This window comes from Sceloporus occidentalis, unplaced genomic scaffold, assembly GCF_023333645.1.
Source record: "Sceloporus occidentalis isolate IW3139 unplaced genomic scaffold, rSceOcc1.0.p SCAF_24, whole genome shotgun sequence".
Taxonomy (NCBI): Eukaryota; Metazoa; Chordata; class Lepidosauria; order Squamata; family Phrynosomatidae; genus Sceloporus; species Sceloporus occidentalis.
Window position 1 is genome coordinate 4104056 of NW_028317004.1, and position 24715 is coordinate 4128770.

The 24715-nt window shown below is 38.8% G+C and overlaps 1 protein-coding gene across 1 annotated transcript in view; it reads left to right on the plus strand.

Moving 5' to 3' along the window:
* Window positions 1–24715, plus strand: part of LOC149300530 (contactin-associated protein-like 4) — a 144203-nt gene that overhangs the window by 14989 nt on the left and 104499 nt on the right. The window contains exon 4 of the mRNA XM_089485026.1: window positions 15357–15550. Within this exon, the coding sequence (XP_089341152.1) occupies window positions 15357–15550 (194 nt within the window). The remainder of the gene's footprint in view (window positions 1–15356; window positions 15551–24715) is intronic.

The window sequence follows — 24715 nt, forward strand, 5'->3', positions numbered from 1 at the left end:
CTGTGGCTTTTTAAGTTCAGAAAGAAAATTACGACATGCACATTCTCTCACACTTTCTCTCTCACTCTCATTCACTCTCTGAATGTATCCCTACCTTCTTCACTGACCTCTTCGGTATCTCACAGCATCTTCTTCCTTATCTACCCAGATATGATCTCTCAGTGAACTTCAGCAACAATTTTGGCTCTCCCAGGGACATCTTTCAATTAAGGAAACCAGAAGTGCCACCATTTTTGTGTAAGTTCACTGGAGGTTATCTTCAGGCAAAATGGGTTAGCTTTTGGGCACACTCTTTCCTCTGATCCTCCAATCACTTGCGAGAATGTCACCAGAAGCTCCAGCTATTTTGCGGAAGTTTATTGAGAGGTCATTCCCACAAAGATGCTGACAAAAAAAGAAGACAGAAGAGAAAAGAAAAAGAAGATGAAGATGCTAGAGAAGAAGTGGAGCTGCAAGACATGGAAGCAGTCGTTGGAGAAGGCAGGGGGGCATTAAAAGAGCGTGAGAGAGAGTGAATGTGAATGACAGTGTGAGAATACTTGAATGAGAGTGTGATAGAGTAGAAGTGAATGAGCCCACAAAATTCGAAACAAAAATTCTAAGCTTTTTGCTTTTCATTCGTTTGGTGGGAATCTTGCTTTTTTGAAGATTCATACAAATTAACAAAATATTTTGTTAAGTTTCCAAGTCCTATGAATCCGAAGGAATACATTTTATTTATAGAAAATGTAAAGATTGTGAAGGTGACATTTCATCTATAAGAAACAAAACATCCTCCTGTAGTACCAAAACTGAGATACATTTGAGTATGTTATAACAGCAACAGAAATACTTTTCAAGCACTAGCTTTTTTCTCACAGTCTCTCTCACAGTCTCTGGATGTATCCCTACATTCTCCACCAATCGGTAGCTCACAGATCTGGTTCTTCTCTAGCACCCACTTAAAATTTTTTCTTTTCTTCTGTCTTCTTTCTTATCTACCCGGACATGATTTATCAATGAACATCCGCAAAAATGATGGCACTCCCAGTTATATCTTCCAATCAAGGAGACCAGAAGTGCCACCATTTTTGCGGAAGTTAACTGGAGGTTATCATTGCGCAAAATGGTTGAGCTTCTATAAAGAATTTTTATTATATGAGTTCTGGGCCCAGTCACGACATGGTTAATAAGTTAAGTTAAACTTGTAACTTAGACACCAGGTGTCCACATGTACAGATCACTGTGCTGAATAAATAAGGACAAAATGATAAAGGACCTCTGTTTAGGATGCCCGGTCAGCATTATAGGATAGAGGGCCAGCCTCTGTCACAGAACAGAAGCCACCCAGAGATAACAGAAGATTCTGGAAAGTCCCCACAACGGCTATAAAAACCCAAGGTCACAACCACAAATTTTGAAGCTTCACCTGCTGTGTTTGCGAGAACGTGCATGGACAGCCCAGGACGGATCCAGGGTATCTTTGCATCCGATACAAGTGGCTCTTCGAAAAGACTGTTCTGAGAGGTTTCGCAGTCTCTGCTGAGTTGCGAGTTGATGAGAGAGGAGAGTGATAAATACTTGGCTCAGTGATGTATTACTGTATTGACATTGACATTTGACACTATAGAAATTATTGATTGCTTAACTCGTTTTACCCACACATAAGTTTACATACATAGTTCTTTTCTATCTGCTGTAGTAAGAGTTCTGTATTAAAGTTTTGCTTGATCAAATTGCTGTGTGTTGTGCTGTCATTCTGTATCCTCATTGATTGGGCAAAACAGCTTCTGGACATACCATCTCCATTGATTCTGAAATCTGGGGAGAAGATGTCACCAAAAGCTCTGCCACTTTTGCGGAAGTTCATGGAAGGTTATCTTAGGCAAAATGGTAAAGCTTCTGGGCACACCCTTTCCCCTGCTGCTCCTATCATGGTAGAGGATGATACACAAATGTATCTCAGTTTTGGTACTACAGGAGGATGATTTATTTCTTACAGATGAAATGTCACCTTCCCAACCTTAAGCTTATTTATTAATTAGAAAAAAAGGGAAGATCCTCATGAAAACAAAGCAAAAAGCTCTGAATTTTCATTCAAATTGTGTGGGCTCATTCACTCCTGCTCTCTCACACTCTCACTCACGTATTCTCCCGCTCTCATTCTTATTCACTCTCTTTCACGCTCTCTGAATACCTCCCTACTTTCTCTGCCGACTGCTTCCATGTCTTGCAGCACCACTTCTCTGGCATCTTTATCTTCTTGTTCTTCTCTCTATTATCGTCTTTTTGCACTGGCTTTGTTAAGCCCCATGAAGTCCCCCCAAGGCAGCCATACTGATGTGTAAGAGGAAACGTCGAGGAAACATCATAACAAACTGCCTTCATAGCTGAACCTTTACTTTTTACAAGCTTTTTTAAATATTTGAAAGTAGCCTAAAATTATATTTTTGGATAGCATACACTAGTCAGTTTATCTGTTTTGGGGGGTTTTGTTGGTCTCTGTTGTTAATTTACCAATCCTAGTGCTATTATAGTTTTAGTTACATGTAGTTCTGCTGGATTCCAGTAAAGATGTATAGATGACTTAAAATTGTAGTATGTAAAAATGCAAATTATGGAACTGGAAAGGGTTAAGAGACAGGCAACAAAAGTAATTAAAGGAGTGGAAGATCTCACTATGAAGACCGACTTTCCAAATCGGCCTAGTTTAGATGCCTATGTGGGGACACGATTACCATATACATGTTCATTCATTGACACAGGGATAAGCATAGGGTTGGTGGTTCCAGGGTGTACTATTGCTTTAGAACACCTCCTTTACTAAAACACAGTTCCTTACTAATATGAAAATTCACACACCCACTCACTCCATACCATACCAACACCATACACTAACACCTACACATGGTAACCCAAAGGCTCGCTAACACCAAATACTAACACGCACTCTCAAGTACACTAACCCTACACTAACATGCGCACATGCACTCTAACACCATGCAGTTATATGTACACACATGATAGCACCATACACTCACACACATATTCCAACGCCATACACTTACACAAGCTAACACTCTGTAATAAACACACACTCTGCTGTCATACACTAACACACACTCACTTTAAAACAATACACATACACACACACGCTCATTTTAACACCATACATTTACACGCTCTCTTCCTATCCTGTTGTCCATTCAGCTCACACATGTCTCTCCCCTTCTCCCTCCTAACTGGAGAGAGCTCTGTATCCACTGTAGCTCGCTCTCTCCATGGGGGCCGCGACCCTACTACTGATATATTATTATTCATCTTTTAAAACAATATGGACAAAAGTCTCAGTTTTGTATATTTGTTTTCTCCTGGATCAACATCTATAGGTACTTGGCCTTGGTCACTATGCCACTGTTTATAAAACATTTTTTATGCTGAAAAAACTGTATACTTTGAGCTACCCCTCTCGCCTCTCCTCTTTGCACACAACAGTATCAGGTACCCTCTTCCACAAACATACAAGACTATCTGCCAGCCCCATGCAAAATGCACAGTCCAACAGAGGCTTGGCGCTAGAGTAAAATACTTGGTGCTAGCGTAAAATGACGTTACAATAGCTAAATAGAATGTTTGATATTCCTAAAATAAGTCTTTCTGTGTCAGAATTATTCATGAATACATGGCGAAAATAATTAAAAAAAAAAGTAAAAATATTGGTATATTTCATATCTATCATATCACCAATATATTTGTTTTTCTTTTCAGTTTCTGAAGGTACATTTCTAAGGCACATAGTATCAGTTAATGTCATACCCCCCACATACACACCAAAACCTCCCACACTGACTCTACAGGAAACTCTAGGAGGAAACTGTGAGAGTCAGTGCAGTCTTCCCTCCTTGTAACCCTAGCGTGACTCCACATGAGATGTCCTCACACCACACGGGCAGGATAAGGCAGGAGCGCAATAATATTTTGCGGTTTTGGCAAGAGACCTGAAATGGATGTGCGAGTTCTAACCAGAGCCGGCTTTAGGTGTCCAGGCACTCTGTGCGGGAACCCCATGGTGCCCCCTCCCCTGTTATCACTCCCAGAGTTCATTTTGTCCCCTCTTTCACTGTGCCACACCTCTCTTTTCCTCAGTCATGTAGTTCAGGTATATATCAAATAAACAAAATAAAGAAATAAACACTACAAAGATCAATCTCTTGTAATTTTCTTTCTGCAAGAAGTGCCAAGCAATATCGAATCTTGACTCAATATTGAGTTTGGGCTTTTGTAATACTTAGTTTTCCCACCTCCAAACACCCCTTTCAGCAAATACACATCTGTTTGTATATCCACAAAGGTTATGAAAAAACTAAAATTGACAGACTAACCCAATATATTAGGTAAAAGGGCCCTGCTCTCAATCGCATATTGGCTTATGTCTCTAAGGTAGATTGGAAGCTAGTCTGGATCTAACAGCTTTCTATGATGTATGAAGAATTCTTGGTAGGGTACCTCAGTTTTTGTCGCCATGACCTGACTTTTTTCCTTAAAACATTTTAAAGTGCCCTAATCATTGTTGGTAATTTCAGAGATCCTTGGCAAAACATATTTGCATTGCCATTGCTCTTTCTGTCATTTGTACATATATCCCACTCGGTATAGCAAAACAAATTGAGTAGTAGACTTATGCACAAGGCACAAGTAATTTTAGATCAATGTTTTGTTTATTTTTTGGGTTATCAGTTTTTAGTCAATGAATTTAGTTTCCTGTCCTTTCAGCTCAGATGAGACCTGGAGGGATCTTTTTATTTGGAAACAAAGTTTCTTGCCCAAAAATAAGTCTCTCTCTTTGCGCCTCCTGCCCTCTCCCTCTGCCCTGTATCTATTATTATCTGCTCACTTACCTTCACTCCTTCTCCAGCCATTGTCTGAGACAATACTGACAGGAGAGATGGGAGGTGGAGCACGAGAGGGAAGAGAGAGGGAGTTGGTTTATGAGAGAGTGTGAAGCTACAGAGAAAAAAATGACACTGAGAGATAGGAGCGAGAGCAATAGAAAAAACACAATTTCACAGCAGATGAGACTTTCAGCCCACCTAGTCTGCATGTTTTATCTGTTCATTGACTCAAACATTAAACAGTCCTTGATCTTGTCCATATACCTATCCCATGCATGTTTAAATTCATCTACCACTTCTGTTGGGAGGCTGTTCCACTTATTCATTACCCTCCAGTAAAGTATATATTCCTGACATTAATTTGAACTTTCTCACATTAAATAAAAGTAAAAATGCAGCCTCTCAGCAGAAATAGCTTGAGGTCCACAGAACACCTGTGGACCTGTGGAAAAGAGATTTTTTTTCTTTGATTTAATGTAAGTTTTACTTAATTTAAGGGAAATTTACTAAGAGGATGGTGGAAACATGGAACAGCATCCCAGCAGAAGTAGCCTTTTGCTGTATATAACCTCTGGAGCATCCTGTCCTTGATTGTTGCCTAGGATGTTTGCATTTGCTAATACTTAACCGCGTAATGACAAGATTGTTTTGTACATGTTAGTACACTTTGGGGCAAAGGCTTTCTTAAAATGTTTGCAGTGTTCTTGTCTAGCTGTATATTTTTTCCTTTTTATTTTGTATGCCCACACACATTATATATATATATATATATTTTTTTTTAAGGACAAGCATAGCTTCTTTAGATACCATTATTTTTATCATATCATCTAATTTACTATTAAAAATATATGATTTTTTTTTTTTTTAAAGTTTTTTTTCTGACTTTTATTTGAAACATCTTTACTCATCTGCAAAAAAATGAACTAAACTAATGCTAAATAGATTAGAATATTTGCTCTGACTTACACAAAAATACACAATGTTTTTATGGTTTTTTTTGCTTTTTTGCATGTTACAGGGTAATAAATACAAGTAGCAAACTTCTATTTCAAAACAATTTTTTTTAAATATAGTCATACTGCCCCCATGTCCATTTTGGGACATATTTGAAGCCTGCCACTAGAATTTACCCCACAACCGATATATGTTTGAAAACTAGATACCCCAGGATTTTTCAAATGCTGGTATTTTAACTTTTCGATGCACACATTTTACCATGTGCCTTTGTCAAAGTTTGCCGTTGTATTTGTGGTATGTTTTTTCCCACACACATTTTTCTTTAGGTATGAATTTACAGCTCCTGGTATATGTTACTGTCAAACACCAAAATATTTGTTCAGCAATCTCCAGAGTACAGTGATTTGCCCTATCAAGTCATACTTTTTTTTTTTTAAACTAGACACCCCATGGGCATTAAAAATGCCAATATATGAACTCTTTCTATGCAACAATTTTTGTGAAGATATAGCGCTAATTTTAGGACTTGTTTATAAAAAAACTTTTGTGGGAACTAGTAAGTTCCCCTGATGGCGACATCAGTTGGGAATCATTTTACAGGTTACCAGTTTTTTAAATGTATTTATTTTATAAATCACATTGTGATTCGTGAGCTGCGCTCCATTGACTTGCATGGTTGAGTGCAGTACCTCAAGAGTTTTCAGGAGAGTCTGGATAAACCCACGGTAAATTTGTTTGCGTTTTAGTTGGAGATGGCAGCAATTTAAAAGTAGTCCGTAGACGTACAGGCTTTGTCACGAATGCATTGCTAAGTGAAGGGGTTAATAAGCAGTGCCTGTTAGATTTATTGGAATCATGTGTCCCTACACCTTAACAACATTTCTTGAGAAGTTTGCCAAAAATTTTATCAGAACTTGTTTAAGACATCTTGAGATTAGGCAGATTAATGGATGGCTGAAGTATTGGTGTAAAAAGGAGGACTTTGGGTTTTTAGAGCACTCGGCTAATGTTGCAATACTATCTTTATAGTCGTGAAGGATTACACCTAAATTCAAGAGGAGATTTTAGGAATGAGGGGAGAGGGAGTAATAAATACTGGACTAAACAGTATAGAAATGGAATGTGTTTTATTTAGTACCCAGGTGGGTGGATCTAGGGTGTCTTGGTTTGTACAGGTAATAGGAAGAACTATATATTTTGCCCCCGAAAAAACTTGTGTGGGTGTGATATATAGACCACATGGACAAATAGAAGGGATAGATAATCTACTAATTGAGGAAATAGCTAAAATTACATTGAAGGGTCAGTTATAATAATGAATCACTTTAATCTTCATGATGTTAACTGGAAAATAAAAGTAGCTGGTTGTGTCAGGAGTACAGATATTCTAAATTCCCCACTGTGATTATCTTTAAAACAAGTAGTTGAGGAGCCAAATTATAAGGAGTCCATATTATATTTAGTTTTCACAAATGGAGAGTTGGTATCAGATATTATTGTAGGTGAGATCATCAGTGTGGTTTAATATATGAACAGTGAATGAGTCACACCACACAAAAACAAACGTTTTAGATTTTTTAAAAACAGACTTTTCTAAAATCAGAATATGCGTAAAGGAGTCATTATCGAGATGTTGCCACTTAAATGGAGTCGAGGAGAAATAGGGTTATTTAAAAGTTGAATTATTGAAGGCAACAGAAAATTGTATTAGGGCTGTCAGTAAGAGCAAAAAATTTTAGAAACCACTGTGGTACTCTGCAGAAGTGGCAAGTAAAGTATTTAGTAAGTACAAAACATCCAAAGTGAGAAAGACAGATCTGTAAGATGCTATAAAAGAGGCAAAGCAAATTGCACAGGCAGAAGAAAAAAATGCCCAGTCAGCAAAAAGGGAGATAAACCATTTTGAGATACATAAATGAGAAAAGGAAAGTGAAACAGTGATTAGTTAGATTAAAAACAAAAGGGAAGAGGATAAAGGACTAGCATACTGCCTCAATGAATATTTCTGTATAGTAAAGACAAATAAGGCGATGCGGCCAAAGTTATTAAAAGAGCTTAGTGGTGTACTAGCAAAGCCATTAACATATTTATTTAACCAATAATTGTTAACGGGAGCAGCCCCAGAAAATTGGAAAGAAAGTAGGGAGGAGTTTGGCAACTAAAGGCCTGTAAGCCTTAAATCAGGAGTGGGGAAATTAATGGAAACTATGTTAAAGTATAGGACTGTTTAGGATAAATCACATGGGTTTTAAGAACAAAAACAACATTGTTTTCTTATGGAAGCCATGCCAAACTCATCTTATTGATTTTTTTGATTGAGTGACCAAAATAATTGATTAACGTGGCACAGTAGACATTGCTTATCTAGATTTCAGTGAGGCTTTTGACACTGTTTCAGATTGAAGAATTATCAATAAACTGCAATCTCTGAATTTAGATACAAATATTGGTGAATGGATTAGGCAGTGGCTGAGTGACAGACAACAGAGGGTTGATTCAATTAAGTATATTCGAAGCAAGGTCTTTCGGCAAGTGGGGTATCTCAGGGATTTGCACTTGGACCCATTCTCTTTAATATGTTTATTAAATGATTTAAGTAAACTGGTAAAATGGTTAGAGCTGTAGCAACTGACATTTAATGTGGATAATGCACCTAGGCCATAAAAACCCAAGGACGGAGTATAGAATATTTAATACTGTCCTAAACTCAACCTCTGATGAAAGGGATTTAGGGGCAATTATTTCAGTAGACTTAATGACAGGTAGACAATGTAATAGAGCAGCACGAAATACTAGCAACTTGCTTGGTTGTATAGGGAAAGGTATTAGCAGTAAAAATAGGGAAGTGCTCATGCCTCTGTACAGAGCACTGGTGAGACCTAAATTGGAGTATTGCGTACAGCACTGGAGTCCGTATCTTCAAAAGGATATAAATACTTTGGAAAAGTTCAGAGAAGGGCTACTAAAATGGTTCATGAATTACAGGATAAAACTTCCCAGGAAAGGTTAAAGGATCTTAACATATATTGCCTGGAAGAAAGACATGAAAGGGGGGATACTTAAAGCGAAACAACATGAAAAAGGAAGAGAGTTTGTTTAAAAGAAGAAATATTATCAAAGCTAGAGGAGCAAAAGTTTAAAGTAATATAAGAAAATATTACTTTACTGAGAGTTAATGGATGCATGGAATATCCTTCTAGCCTAAGTGGTAGAGGTTTAAGCAAGCATGGGATAGGCATAAGGCTAAGCTAGATATGCTGTAAGGCCAGGGACTAATGAACACAGTCAGAGGTTGGGCAGACTAGATGCGCCGAATGGTTCTTATCTGCCGTCACTTTTTGTGTGTTTCTATGTAAGGCTCTCTGTCCCCAGCAAAAGTGACATCTTCTAAATTAACTGGCAAACGTCCCATAAAATGTGGGAAAGGGAGCAATGACTCTGCTATACCAGACAATTAAATGAACAATCTGCTGTTGGAGGCTCTCCTCATTATCAGAGGTTCATACAAACACATGAAATTGTCAAAATTGGTTGAATCCAAATATACTAGGTGACGGTGGGCTGATCTTCAACAGATTGATACTACTGGTTTAGTGTGGGGATATTCATAAGGTTGGCGAAGGGTTCTGTAGGAAGAGCAGATGACAAGGAGAGCTGTAGGACGAGCAAATGGCAAGAGAGTTTGTAGAAGGAGCAGTCAGCAAGGGGTTCTGTATCACAGTACCAAGGGATAATCTAGAAGAGAAGTCAAAGTCCATGACAAAGGTCAAAGTCCAGATGATCCAACTCAATCACAGTACATAGTGGTAAAGCAAGTTCAACGTCCGAGCCAAGGGTCAAAATCCAAACAAGTAGTGATACCGCAAATCTCAGGATACAAACAGGGCCACAAACACAATGATCTAGCACTCAACTAGGACCAGATATTTATATGTCCTTGATTGTCATAAAGAGCCATTGGTGAGACAGAAGCAGGCAGGTATTGGGGAGGATGAGCGACTTGCAACCCGATAGTACACCTAACCATTATGCCACCAGGTGGCTAACTACCAAAGGCAATGTTGTTGGCTCAAGCCTCCTTGGCTCCTAATAGGTGGTCTGACTCGCATAGAACAACTCCAAGAGGTATATTGAGCTTCCTTGAAGAACAATCACACTCCCCCTATATGCATAAACAAAGCAAAAATATAATAAAAATCAGTTGTGTGGTTATTGCATCAGTTATTTTTTATTTAAAATTTTATTTTTGGCAATCCATCCAAATCCCAACTAAACAAACAAAATCTAAGCAAAGAGCTCTGATTTTTTCATTGGTTCTTCCACTTTCATTCACATCCACCCAACCCCTCTCTTATCCACGCTGTCTCAAGCTCTCTGGAATGTTTCCCTATCTTCTCTGCCAAGCACTTTGGTGTTCTTGTCTCCGTGCCGCACACCTCCACTTCTGATCTTGCATCTTCTTGTTCTGTCCTCTTCTGCTGCTCCAAAAAGTCTTTATTCTTTGTCGGCTTCTCTGTGGACAGTGGGACAGAGACATGAGCTCCCGTTGACCTTCCACAAATAATGCAGCTTCCAGGCACATCTTCTCCCCTGAGTGGAAGATCAGGGGAAGGGATATTCACAACATTTTGTAGAACTTCACAGGAGATTACTTTTGGCAAAAGGGCAGAGCCTCCGGGCACACCCTTCCCCTGATCCACCAATCTGGGGAGAGGATGTTGCCAGAAGCTCCCACATTTTGCGGAAGTTCACCAGAACATTACTTAAGGCCCTCTCATCCCACCCTCAAATTGGGGAGGAAGATGGGTCTGAAAGTTTCACCATTCTGCAAGTTCACAGGAGCTCGTGTACCTTTCCACAGAGAATCAGGTGAAGAACGAAGGCTTTTTTGAGCAAGGGAAGTAGACAGAAGAAAGAAGACAGAAGAACAAGAAGATGCAAGCTCAGAAGCGGAGCTTCACAGCATGGAGACAGGGATACAGAAGCAGAGATGATAGGGAGACATTCCGAAAGGAGAGAGTGTGAGAGAGTGGGAATGAGAGTGTGAGAGAGGATGAATGTACATCAAAGAGGGTGAATGATGTTTGCAAATGTAAAAAGCCCACCCCCAATTTTTGTCTGACACGTATGAGAAAGAAAAATTTGTTCGAATTGCTTTTGGTCCATTTGCACAAGTCTAGTATGTAATACATTTTAGTGTATTAGTGTATTTAGTGCATATGTTTGAAAAACTCAAATAAATGCACAGAATAAATAACATTTATGAATATTGTGCATGGGATACTAAAAAAAATGAAAATATAAAACAGAAATACATAAGTTGTAATGGATACAGGCCAAGTAATGCTTGAAGTTACTTTCTCTCTTAATTGGAAAATAGGTGAAAAAAAATGTGTAGTTTTTGCCAGCTATTTGGCACTTTCCAGTTGAATTTCATTACATGTAATGAAGCCTAATGCTGTAATGTATTGAAATAATGATTATGGTTGAGGAAAAGTGTCCTATGAGGCCTGAACTGTCAAGGCATGCCTGTGAGGCACAGACATATGATTTACTGGTAGAGTAAATAGCTAATCTAAAATCTAGAATAGTAATCACAAATGCAGGAGACTAGAAGTAATGTGGGTCATGGGAAAGGGTTATTTCATTGCAAACTTAAAAACAAGCTCAGATTTTACTGATTCTGCTACAGGTACAATCAAAAGTATATTCATAGATTCGATAGTTATTTGTTATTAGACATACATTTAAGTTAAAGATATTATAGTAAATAAATTAGATGCTGTTTTAAACAAACCATGCATACTGTTGGAAATGATTGAAGACAAAGGAAATTACCTCAAAAGATTAATTTCAAACCTACCTAAATGTGTATTAAAATTATTGTTTCTTGGAATATGCATTTAAAGTTATTTGACGTTTAATTTTTTTTTTTATAAAATAACAAACAGTTCACCCATAAAATTTCCAACATTGTATTGTCAGATAAGCCTGGGTAGGGTGTTAAAAAGGATAGTGGCAACTTTTTGAGAAGTCTAGCATACACTCTATGGAGAAAAGTATTGAGACACCTGACCATTACACCCAACAGGGACTTTTATGACATTGTAGATGGTCCTCTTTCTGTGGGAATTTTTACCCATTCATCCAGGAGAGCATTTGTATGGTCAGGCACTGTTGTTGGACGAGAAGGCCTGGCATATTATTGTCAAAAATGTATTGGATAGCTGATGGGGACATACTAAGACATTTTGGACAATGCCATGCTTCCAACTTTGTGAAAACAGTTTAGAGAAGGCCCTTTTCTAGTCCAGCATGACTGTGCCCCAGTGCACAAAGCAAAATTTGGATGGATACGTTTGGTGTGGAAGTACTTAGCTGGCCCGCACAGAGCCCTGACCTCAACCCCATCGAACATCTTTGGGATGATCTTGAACAGAGATTGCGAGCCAGGCCGTCTCATCCAACATCAGTACCTGACCTTACAAATGATCTACTGGCAAAATGCCCACAGAAACACTCCAAAATCTTGTGGAAAGCTTTCCCAAAAGAGTGGAAGCCGTTACAGCTGCAACGGGGGACCAACTACATATTAATGTCGATGTATTTAGAATGCAAAAGTCCATGTTGATGTAATGGTCAGGTGTCCCAATACTTTTGTCCATATAGTGTATGTGTATGAGAGGTAGACATTTGTGTTTTCATAACCCTTTTAATTAGTACATTGTAAGAAAAAATGATGTTCCCTTATTTCTATATTGAGTTATGGTGAGCTGATTACAGCTGAAGACTGTTTGCTACAAATGATTAAGGCAGTTAAAACAAAAGGGTATTTTTTTGTAAATAGTGGCATTAAACGTGTATTAAAAAGAAACAAACCCTATGACAGAGTAAATTTCATATAGGATATGAGAAAAAAAAAGTGCTGATATTTCCTACTTTAGTGTTGTCTGTTAACAAAAGCTTCTGTATCTTTCCTTCTGTGGTTTGCATTGCAGACTATGTTTTCATAGTTATAGTTCCTAAATATACATCACACAATTTGTAATGTCAAACACACAAACCTTCAAATAAAAAAACATTTCCTGTGTAAAGGGACTATATTTTCGTGAATGTAGGACAGGACAATCAATGATGCATGAATTTTGTGTTGTACAAACCATAGCAATACCTACAGGGAACATGATCATACCATGTCTTAGTAAACCTTTTTTTCAATATGTCATGTACGTACGTGTGGTTTATGTACAGACAGTGTAAGATGATTGTAAAATCTCCACAGGCCTCAAATGTAGCATACAGGTTCACATATTGAACTAACTCCCCAATAAACTTAAGAAGACAGGATTTCAAGATTATTTTGGGTGATTTAAAAACCAGCAGTAGTGAAATGGTTTAGCAAAATTAATAAACAGAAGACAGATAGTGTCATTAATACCATTTTATAGATCACAATAATGGCTATAGATTTAATTTATATAGTATTTTCTTCAATAAACTTCAGAAGCATATGGCAATTATTAGCAAGCGTAGCTGGTGCATACGCTTGCTAATAATTACTTCCTCCTCTCACTTCTTCTCCCAAATTATACTTTCCATATAGTATTATGCTTAAAGTGTACAACATAATCTTAGTTTAAAGGAACAGTCATGTTTATTTTTTTGTGTTAAACATTATTTATGTTGATGTAGAAGATCCACCACCTTGTCCTACAGCAAAGCATTGTGTACCTATGAGAAATATAATGTCTGCTCTTAAGCCTTTAAAATTCTTTAGCAAACTAAAATTTGCAGATGGCATAAATAAGGCTAGAACCCAGCTGTAGGAAGGAATGTATGAAATCTGCTTTACTGGTCCATGAAAATAATGTTTGGTCATTTATGTAACGTTACAATGCTGCAATTAATTAGCCACTACCAATGCACATAGTAGTTTTTTTATCTTTAATAAAGGATTGGATTTTTAAATATTAAATATTAATACACAAGCTACCTTTAATGCAAAAACATTACAGTATTTCCGCTTTTTATAGTTGAAGGACCTTGAAAAAGCTTTCACTGTTTCCCCTTCTCTTTGTTTTTCTATTTTTAACTTTCTGCATTTTATAACTTTTCCCCTTCTTGGAAGAGGATGCAGTAAAAGTACTTCTATTCAAGGCTCTGGTGATCTCATAAGCCATTTTATATGTTTTCTCTTTTATGAGTCTGCTTTCTCCTTCAGTGAACCATGGGACTTACAAAGCTTTTAAACTGTGAAAACCCATTTACCATCTCTAACATTATATATATATATATATATATATATGGATTAGTACATATTGTTCCTTAGAGTAGTCAATTAGTAGTGGCCAAAAGTAAAGTGTACTATAATATTACCATTGCATGTTATAAAAATCAAAAGCAGAAGCAAATTACTAAATTGAATCTCAACTTTTCAAATGTCTCTTTCTCTAGAAGGAGGGATGTGATGGGGATAAGTTAGGCTAATGTGACCAGTGAGGGGGTGCTAGTATACAATGGCCTTGAAACCATGGCGAGAGTAGGTAGAATCTGAGCAGGTAGTTGGAGGTGCAAACATAACTCTTGCTCAGACAGATCAAACACTGACATGGAAGCCTGGGGATGAGTTCTGATTCCTGGGGCCTTTGTGCCAAACCCAGAGAGTTCTCAGCTACAGTATATACACAAGCGCTGATTCTACCCAACAGGTGCCCTACACAGCTGCTTAGGATTGTGAGCTGGTAGGAGTTCCACCACCAGAGAGGGGGCATCATTGATATATTTTGTCACAACTGCTAGAAACCTTAGGGCAAGCCCGGACTGGCCATGCAGCACACCAGGCATAGGCCACATAGCTATCAATACTGCTGCCCTAGTGGTTATTGGGGTTATTGGAGTATAAAAACATAATGTGCCGCCATGCATATCCAGGTGGCATTCACGTATACTTAATTTAGTAGCTGCTGGCATTAAGGTACCAGGGCCTCTTACTCAGTCTGGTCCTGTTCTATGGTCTAACAACACAGAGAGAAAGTCAGCCACACAAGAACTGTGTAATTCACTGCCATGTAAATTTGAATTATGCATTTTAGTGTCAATATTTTTTTTTACTTTACTGCATTCTCCCTTTCGTATCTTTGTGCTTCTAAGGTTATTATGGATTATTACGTCATCTTATTTAGTTTGGTTATATGATTACATCAGCTAACATCCTATGTAATACTGTCTGTATGCATCCTTAGCATTTAAAGAAAGCAGACTATATTGTTTTACATTTGTAACATAGAGATTGATTAGCTATAGACTTCTTTATCTTTCTCAGATTGGAAACAAAAGTGGTTTATATCTTACCTGACTGCACTGTATAAAGAATAGGTAGCAGAATCCAAATTTTATAATTAAAAAATATATAAAATGTGCTTTCTACTTCAGAATGACATAATGTACTGAAGGTGATCTGGCAGTTTATTTTACAAACAATTATTTCAAAACATACATTGGTCTTACATGCTTGTTTTCTTTATCCAGGAGCTGGTGGTTGGTCTCCACTTATCTCAAATAAATATCAGTGGCTCCAGATAGATTTAGGAGAAAGAAATGAAATCACTGCAATTGCAACACAAGGCAAATATGGGAGTTCAGACTGGGTATCCAGCTACTTACTAATGTTTAGTGACACTGGAAGAAATTGGAAGCAATATCATCAAGAGGAAAGCATTTCGGTATGTTCCTGTGTAGATTGCTACCATTGCATTAATGTTTCAAAAGTTTACTGTGATAAACTGCAAAGCAATTTCTTGAATTACCTATATTGTAAACGTCTGTCCTAAGAATAATAGGATAAACTAACATATTTCATATCTAACTGTTGTTAGATACTGCAATATACACTGCATGTGAAATGAAACCTGGATTCTGAAGTGCTTTTTTGTTCTGAAAAATAAAATAAAACCAAAGGAAAATGTGAGTCCATAAAATATATATGAGTAATACATTTATATTAGCGTATATCTCTTTGATTGCTTGAAACAAAGGTATTTTAATACATTCTCGTTTTATGGTATGTGAGTTATGATGATACATATAAAAATGTTCTGCAGTGTGTTGAAGGTATTATCGGTAATTGAGATTAAAAAAATACAAAAACAATAAAATCAGGAAAAAAAGTTTAGCACATTTCTCTTTGGTGGAAAATTCTTGCGTGATCACATAAAAAATGCAGAATTTAAATGGTTTTACATAAAATGGTACTGTATGAGCCAACTAGCCCATAATGGCAGCAGTTATGTAGCCATTTGACAGATAACAGCAGTAACCAATAAATATAAATACAAATGGAAATAATATTTTATGTGCTGACTGCTACAGATATATGAGCTTGATTCTGGATTAATTGAATAACAATCCTATCATATATAGAAATGAAAAGACTAAAATGAAATAGGTTTATTAATTCAGATTAAATGTATCTGGGTTTTTTTTATCTAGTTTTCCCCATTGCAAGGACAGTTGCAATTCAATCACCTGTGATTACTTTATCTCCAACTTTGAATACGGGCCAACATGAGGATTAGATTACATGAAAGAACATAACACAAGACACTGGATATAAAATGGGGAAAAAAACAACACTTTAATTCTAGGACTAACTCACTAACTTGTGAGCACAGAAAAGGTTACTTTAATTACAGTTAACTTTTACAATTATTTATATTATAAAACAGTTAACTGCCCCCTGATTGAATCAATTTGTAAGAGTCAAAACAAATAGGGGTTATATACAGTAAAAGCTGTAAAAGCTTTCTATATAATTAGATCTTAACCATTCTCTCTTTTTCCCGGTCGACATTTAAATCACTGTTAGTGATCAAAGTGTCATCAAACCATACAAAATTGCAAATTATATTATGGCACTAGTACGTCCCTACTCCTTAAGTAGTGTTTGGTCTTTTGTATGAAAGAGGTTAATTGAGTACCTGGGTGTAATCAGTTCTTGTGATCTAATTTAGAGTAGAAACTAATTATTTTTTTAGAATGAATATTTACTTACGTTTTTCACCTAAAAAAGTATTGCCTCTATGATGAAAACATGAGTGACAACTAGACTTGGGCACCAGGGGGCTCTTCGTGTTCGTCTTCGTGCTCGTCTTCGGCAAAAAAAACAACTTCGTATTCCGCGAATATTCGCCTGGTCCTGTCTTCTCTTCGGGCGAATATTCGCGGACACTCTTCGTGCTCGGGTTTTCTTCGTTTTCCCCGGTTAAGGGGTTAAAACGGGGTTAAAGCCGCTCTGGCGCCAGGAGTTTAAATGTCCGTATGAGCAACTCTATTGGTCGTCAGCAGGGGGCTCATCTGCCATTGGTTGATGGCAGACGAGCCCCCTGCGGGCGACCAATAGGGTCGCTCGTACAGACTGTTATACTCCAGGTGCCGTAATTGTTCGGCAGATCCCGCTGGTCTCCCTGTTCTATCATTTATTAACTGATAGAACAGGGAGACCAGTGGGATCTGCCGGGTAAGTTGCAGCATTGGGATTTTAAAAGTCTGTACGAGCGACTCTGTTGGTCGCTCGTACAGACTTTTAGGCTCCTGGTGCTGTAACTTACCCGGCACATCCCACTGGTCTCCCTGTTCTATCAGTTAAATGTCCGTACGAGCGACCAATAGAGTCGCTCGTACGGACATTTAACTGATAGAACAGGGAGACCAGTGGGATGTGCCGGGTAAGTTACAGCATTGGGGTTTTAAAAGTCTGCACGAGCGACTCTGTTGGTCGCTCGTGCAGACTTTTAAAACCCCAATGCTGCAACTTACCCGGCACATCCCACTGGTCTCCCTCCCTGTTCAATTAATTAAATGTCCGTACGAGCGAACAATAAAGTCGCTCGTACGGACATTTAACTCTGTACAGGGAGGGAGATGAGTGGCATCGGCAGGGTAAGTTGCAGCATTGGGGTTTTAAAACCCCAATGCTGCAACTTGCCCTGCCGATGCCACTGGTCTTTAACTAATTGAACAGGGAGGGAGACCGATGCCACTGGTCTCCCTCCCTGTTCAATTAGTTAGTCTGTGCCGGGTTAAATGTCCGTACGAGCGACCAATAAAGTCGCTCGTACGGACATTTAACTCTGTACGGGAGGGAGACCAGTGGCATCGGCAGGGTAAGTTGCAGCATTGGGGTTTTAAAACCCCAATGCTGCAACTTGCCCTGCCGATGCCACTGGTCTTTAACTAATTGAACAGGGAGGGAGACCGATGCCACTGGTCTCCCTCCCTGTTCAATTAGTTAGTCCGTGCCGGGTTAAATGTCCGTACGAGCGACCAATAAAGTCGCTCGTACGGACATTTAACTCTGTACAGGGAGGGAGATGAGTGGCATCGGCAGGGTAAGTTGCAGCATTGGGGTTTTAAAACCCCAATGCTGCAACTTGCCCTGCCGATGCCACTGGTCTTTAACTAATTGAACAGGGAGGGAGACCGATGCCACTGGTCTCCCTCCCTGTTCAATTAGTTAGTCTGTGCCGGGTTAAATGTCCGTACGAGCGACCAATAAAGTCGCTCGTACGGACATTTAACTCTGTACGGGAGGGAGACCAGTGGCATCGGCAGGGTAAGTTGCAGCATTGGGGTTTTAAAACCCCAATGCTGCAACTTGCCCTGCCGATGCCACTGGTCTTTAACTAATTGAACAGGGAGGGAGACCGATGCCACTGGTCTCCCTTCCTGTTCAATTAGTTAGTCCGTGCCGGGTTAAATGTCCGTACGAGCGACCAATAAAGTCGCTCGTATGGACATTTAACTCTGTACAGGGAGGGAGATGAGTGGCATCGGCAGGGTAAGTTGCAGCATTGGGGTTTTAAAACCCCAATGCTGCAACTTACCCTGCCGATGCCACTGGTCTCCCTCCCTGTTCAATTAGTTAGTCTGTGCCGGGTTAAATGTCCGTACGAGCGACCAATAAAGTCGCTCGTACGGACATTTAACTCTGTACGGGAGGGAGACCAGTGGCATCGGCAGGGTAAGTTGCAGCATTGGGGTTTTAAAACCCCAATGCTGCAACTTGCCCTGCCGATGCCACTGGTCTTTAACTAATTGAACAGGGAGGGAGACCGATGCCACTGGTCTCCCTCCCTGTTCAATTAGTTAGTCTGTGCCGGGTTAAATGTCCGTACGAGCGACCAATAAAGTCGCTCGTACGGACATTTAACTAATTGAACAGGAAGGGAGACCAGTGGCATCGGCACTGCCGATGCCACTGGTCTCCCTCCCTGTTCAATTAGTTAGGGGTTAACTTTTTTTTAAAGGGTTAAGGGGCCGTGCAAGTGAGCCTATTGTTCGCTAGCACGGCCCTTTAACCTATGGATTTCCGCTCCCGTTAACCCCTTCGATGCTGTGTTAGATAACGCAGCATCGAAGGGGTTAACGGGAGCGGAAATCCATAGGTTCGCTGTCAGGGGCTACAAAGACCCTGCGAGTGAGCCTATTGGTCACCTGCAGGGTCTTTCTCTGGCATCAACCAATTGGTTGATGCCAGAGGAGGTCCCTGTAGGCGACCAATAGGCTCATTCGCACTGCCCTGTAGCGTGACGGCGAACCTGCGGATTTCCACTTCCGGGAACTGCCGCGATGCCGCGAAGCCAAGAAGCCAAGACAAGGTAAGATGAAGGGGGGGAATGGTAGACGAAGACGAAGACAATCACGAAGATCTTCGTGGTGTGTGTCTTCGTCTTCGCCTACGTTTTACCGCCGCCGTCTTCTCTTCGGCGTGTCTTCGGAACGAACACGAAAACGCACTCTTCGTGTTCGTTTCCATGTTCGCCCGAAGACGAATGCACAAGTCTAGTGACAACCCTATGTAAGATTCTTTGCAAGACTGTCATGGTTCGGTATTGCTAAACCTCTACTATTTTGTAAATTAAGATATTTCCAAACTATTCTGCAGTTACAAAATTGGCAGTTGAGGTAGGGAAATATTCCTTGACTATAAAAATGTTACTGTAATTTTTCTAAATCAATTTTCACAAATCAAATTTCTTTAACTATTTCCCCAACATTATCTAAACTGAAACACTTACGTACAAATATCTAATAAATGTTTAATTACATGTAATTTTCTTCATTTTTGCATACAAACACATTTAGGTAGCAGGTGTTTTGGTAAATCAAGAGTGCCACTTAGATATAACAGTCCCTTTGTCACTTTATGACTCTATGACTACACAAAAGGTGATTTCAACATAAAAACAACTGTGTCTTAAAGCATAACAAAAACATTTGATGCACGACATTTAAACATATAGTTGCTGCTTGTTTAACATGTTTTAGCCTTTATGTGTTTTATTGTACAGATGCAACAGTTTAGATTAATATGAGATTTTTTTTTAAACTTAACATTGCCCTTGTGTGTGAGTCACAAAAGAGTTTCAAACTATATGTGGTTTAATGGTTTATTTATTTTACTAAATAACACATTTTACTGCCACAAGAATGTGTCACAGATGCTGTGTATGTGTACATTTAGGCTAAAATATCACATATTAAGCATTTAAATAATATTTTTTCTTTTAACATCACTTAAATGGATAGAAACAATTGCTCTGAGACAATGGGATTTTTAAGCATTATTTTAAACATGAAAAAGGAAAAAAACTGTGAAAATCACAAGGACATATGGATTACGGCTGAATTTAAATGTTGGCCATCTTCCATGGTAATAGTAAAGCAAGTCTACACATTGACATTGCTTGGAACATCCAAGTTTTTTTTAACCACCCGTATGCATTCATTTCTATTTAGGAAATATTTAGCAATCATAACCTAATTCTATGCATGTGTACTTTGTACTTTTATGCATGTATGCATCATTAATTATTACTAATATTTATAACAAACATATATGGAAGAAAATACATAACAAATAAATATAGCAAAACGATTATGCAAGGAACATTGATTAACTTTGTATTTTAGCTCTTAATATTGTTTCATGCATTTACTGTGATGACTTGACAGGTACATATCTTTTTGATGTTTACTTGGAGAAAAACATGTTATACATGATGTACAGGTGATTATAACTAATATAGTATGATTGTTATGTATTTTTACACCACAAGGTATCACCAAGCAACATTCACTGAAACACGTATAAAATATAACAATTTCAGTAAACAAAATGGGAGGAGTTTCTATTTTAATAGGTAAATACATTCATTTAATGGTCTCCCTGATAACATTATAGGGACAGTATAAATAAAAGAGAATGGTTGAAAACAAGGGTGAGGATACTCACAGTCTGGCATTTAGTGGCACTGCAGTATCCAGAGAGAAGTGCTGAAAAATGTAGTCACCAATATCCGTTGTGACCCCGGTTTGTCAATTACGGGCTAGTAATACCTGCTGGGCAATAAACAGAAACCATGTTAAATATCTAAATTTAAGTGGCTTGCACAATCGCATAAAACATGGATTTACTACATAGAGAGTTTGTAAAAATGGTCCATAACTTTTAAATGGGAGCAGCCGGAGGGTACTGTTGCCTTAACTAACCCATTCATAAACCTTCTACTGCTGTGGAATAATCTAATGTCTAGATTAGAGTACAAGACATTTGACACTTCAGAAAATAACATGTAAGATATAAACACATAAAAAGTAATATAGTGTAGTAACTCTGTGATAGAGTAGATTAAATTGGCGTAACCTGGTCCCAGTCACTTTTACCAGAGCAAAACCTGCTCTAGAATATGTAGACCTATGGAATGAGCAAATAGCAAAACTGCAGTGGAGTTACTAAGGCAACATACTGTACCTGTCAAATAAAACTGTTCCAAAAATATATATAATCCAGTTATTATGTTGAGTATGCATAATCAAGACCTTAAATAGGCATTGTATGTCATGCATCCTAATATTCTGTGTTCCAAAAATATATTTTACATTGTTGCCATATCTAGGGCAATACAACAAGCAATGAGAGTACTCGTGCCTTTAAAAATGCTTGCCTGAATATACTGCGTAGGGTAAACAAAAGAATCTATTCCACAAAATAAAAAATGCACCATTAATCTGTAGTACAAATTAATTTTATTAGACAACAACATTCTGATGGAAGTTGGAACAATGTTTATTGTCAAATTACGTTTGTATGAAGCTACTTATTATTCATAGTGCTGAAAGTATATCATTATAGCAATGAAAAAGTGTAATAATCCATGTTGGCCCTTCATAATGAAAAGTTTAAGCACACGTACCTGGGAATTCTCTAGCTTTGAAAAAGAGTTTCCAGAGGAAGCAGTGTATTCCCAAGTCTCTGTTTTTTCTATGGACAGGATAGCTGTGTTTAGCCGTGCCCACTTTCCCTTACTCAATACTGTTTAGGGTTAGGCCTACTATTTTTTAAATCTTTTATTTTTACAAAAATATACACTTTTATAATTTCACAGTTTCAAAGCAGACCATATATTTCCAGACAAGTCCTATATAACAACATTTAGGGTTAGCCCTACTCTTACAGGTCTGGGTAGCCAGCCCTGGAAATTTCCCAGGTATATTGATACCCTAACATATCCTTGACTCTCTATATAGTGAATAACACTTACAGTAGCATTCTGTAAAGTAGACCATGAGAACATATGCTACAGATAATGGACAAACTTAATTATTCCCACAGCAACCTTGATCTTTTTCTTTAAAATCATTATAGAAAATCCCTGCTTTAAATCCAAACAGTTGAGAACATTGATGCAATCCTTACAAAAAAAGCAACACAAAACAAAGCATCCAGATTTTTTAGGGTTATGAGTAAAATAAGAACCAACAAGAATATGTGCTGTATAATAGGATTGGAATATTGGGCAAAGTTGCTTTTGCAGACTATAAAAATAAGTATACATTTTGGTAAATTAGATGAGTAGCACATTTCAAGAAGATGCTAGTCATATCAGCATACGTGGGAACTCTCAGGGTTTGACACAAAGTCTCATGGTATTTGCACCAATCTCAATTTTACCCTGGTAAAGGAGCAGATTCTCAGGGTCCCACGGTCTGGAGCTGGCTCCTTTATATTCTACACTGCTCTGATCATACTGTATAAAAGCCTCCCAGATGGTACTTCTGCTACCATTAACTTATGGTTGATATCAGAGGCGTATCTACTGAAAATAGCGCCTATGGCAAGCACTGAAATTGCGCCCCTGTCCAAATAAAAACCCATTTACTAGCCCCTGCTGCATATATATATATATATATATATATATATATATATATATATATATATATATATATATATATATATATAAGTCCTTGCTGCCGATAGCGGGTATAGATCAACACGCAAACCCAGATCAATTGAAATTCACTTGTGATCTCAGCACTGAAGGTATATATCAAATAAACAGAATCAGACATACAAGTCCTGTATTTGCAGGTATACAATAATAATATATGAAACGTAGCATCGCAGGTGTAGATCAACTGAATAAGACATATTAACCCTGTATTTGCAGGTACACATAAATAATGTATGGAAACATAGCATAGCAGATATGGATCTACAGAATAACACAAAAACCCAGCTTTGCAGGTAAAGATCAATTGGAATTCACATAAAAACACGGCATTAAAGGTATATTTAAAACCCCCTAAATTACAGGTATAGATCACAGGTTGCACCCCAAAGCCAGCCCTGGCGTCCACACTGCCGACATAGAACCTGACCAGCACCCAGATTACACACATAAGATTTGCCATCTTTGTCCCCAAATAGCCCACCACAAGTCAACTTTGTCCCCAAACAGTCCGGCCAGTGCCATCTTTGTCCCATATACACCCTGCCTGTGCCATCTCGGTCCCCAAGGCTCAAACCTCCTGCTAGTGCCATCTTTGCCCTTCCACAATTATACATCTATGATACACAAACACTTTTACAGTCACTCACTAATTCACACTTTAATTCAGACAACTCATCCACACATTAACTCATGCTCTCCCTCATTCACTCAATGCATCCACACATTAACTCATGCTCGCCCTCATTCAGACAACTCATCCACACATTAACTCATGCTCTCTCTCATTCACTCAATGCATCCACACATTAATGCACACTCTTTACTTATATCTACCCCCCTCCCTTATCACTTTTTAACCCCCTCCCTCATCACTTTTTAACCCACCCCCTCCCTTCCTTCCTTATCACTTTTTAACTCCCTCCCTTCCTTATCACTTTTTAACCCCCTCCCTGCCTTATCGCTTTTTAACCCCCTTCCTCCCTGCCTTATCACTTTTTAACCCCCTCCCTCCTTTATCACTTTTTAACCCCCTCCCTCCCTGCCTTATCACTTTTTAACCCCCTCCCTCCCTGATCACTTTTTAACCACCTCCCTCCCTGCCTTATCACTTTTTAACCCCCTCCCTCCCTGCCTTATCACTTTTTAACCCCCTCCCTCCCTTATCACTTTTTAACCCCCTCTCACCTTAGCACGATGTCGCTGTCTTCCTGCACCGCTCGCTGGTGCCCGCTGCTTCACTGCTGAGCGCCGTAATATGACGTCATATTTCGGCGCCCAGCAGTGAAGCAGCGGGCACCAGCGAGCGGCTTTTAAACACTGATGCGGAGGAGATAGAGGGGCGCCTAGCAACCGCTCGGCGCCCCTCTATCTCCTCCGCATCAGTGTTTAAAAGCCACTCGCTGGTGCCGGCATTTCATGCAGAGCGCCGCAATATGCCGGCATATTGCGGCGCTCTGCATGAAATGCCGGCACCGGGATGGGGGTAGAGGGCTCTTGGAGGAGAATGAGGGGCGCCGAGCGGTTGCTAGGCGCCCCTCTCTCTCCTCCGCATCAAAAAAAAAATAAAAAAAATGCCGGTGAGCGGCATTTAAAAGC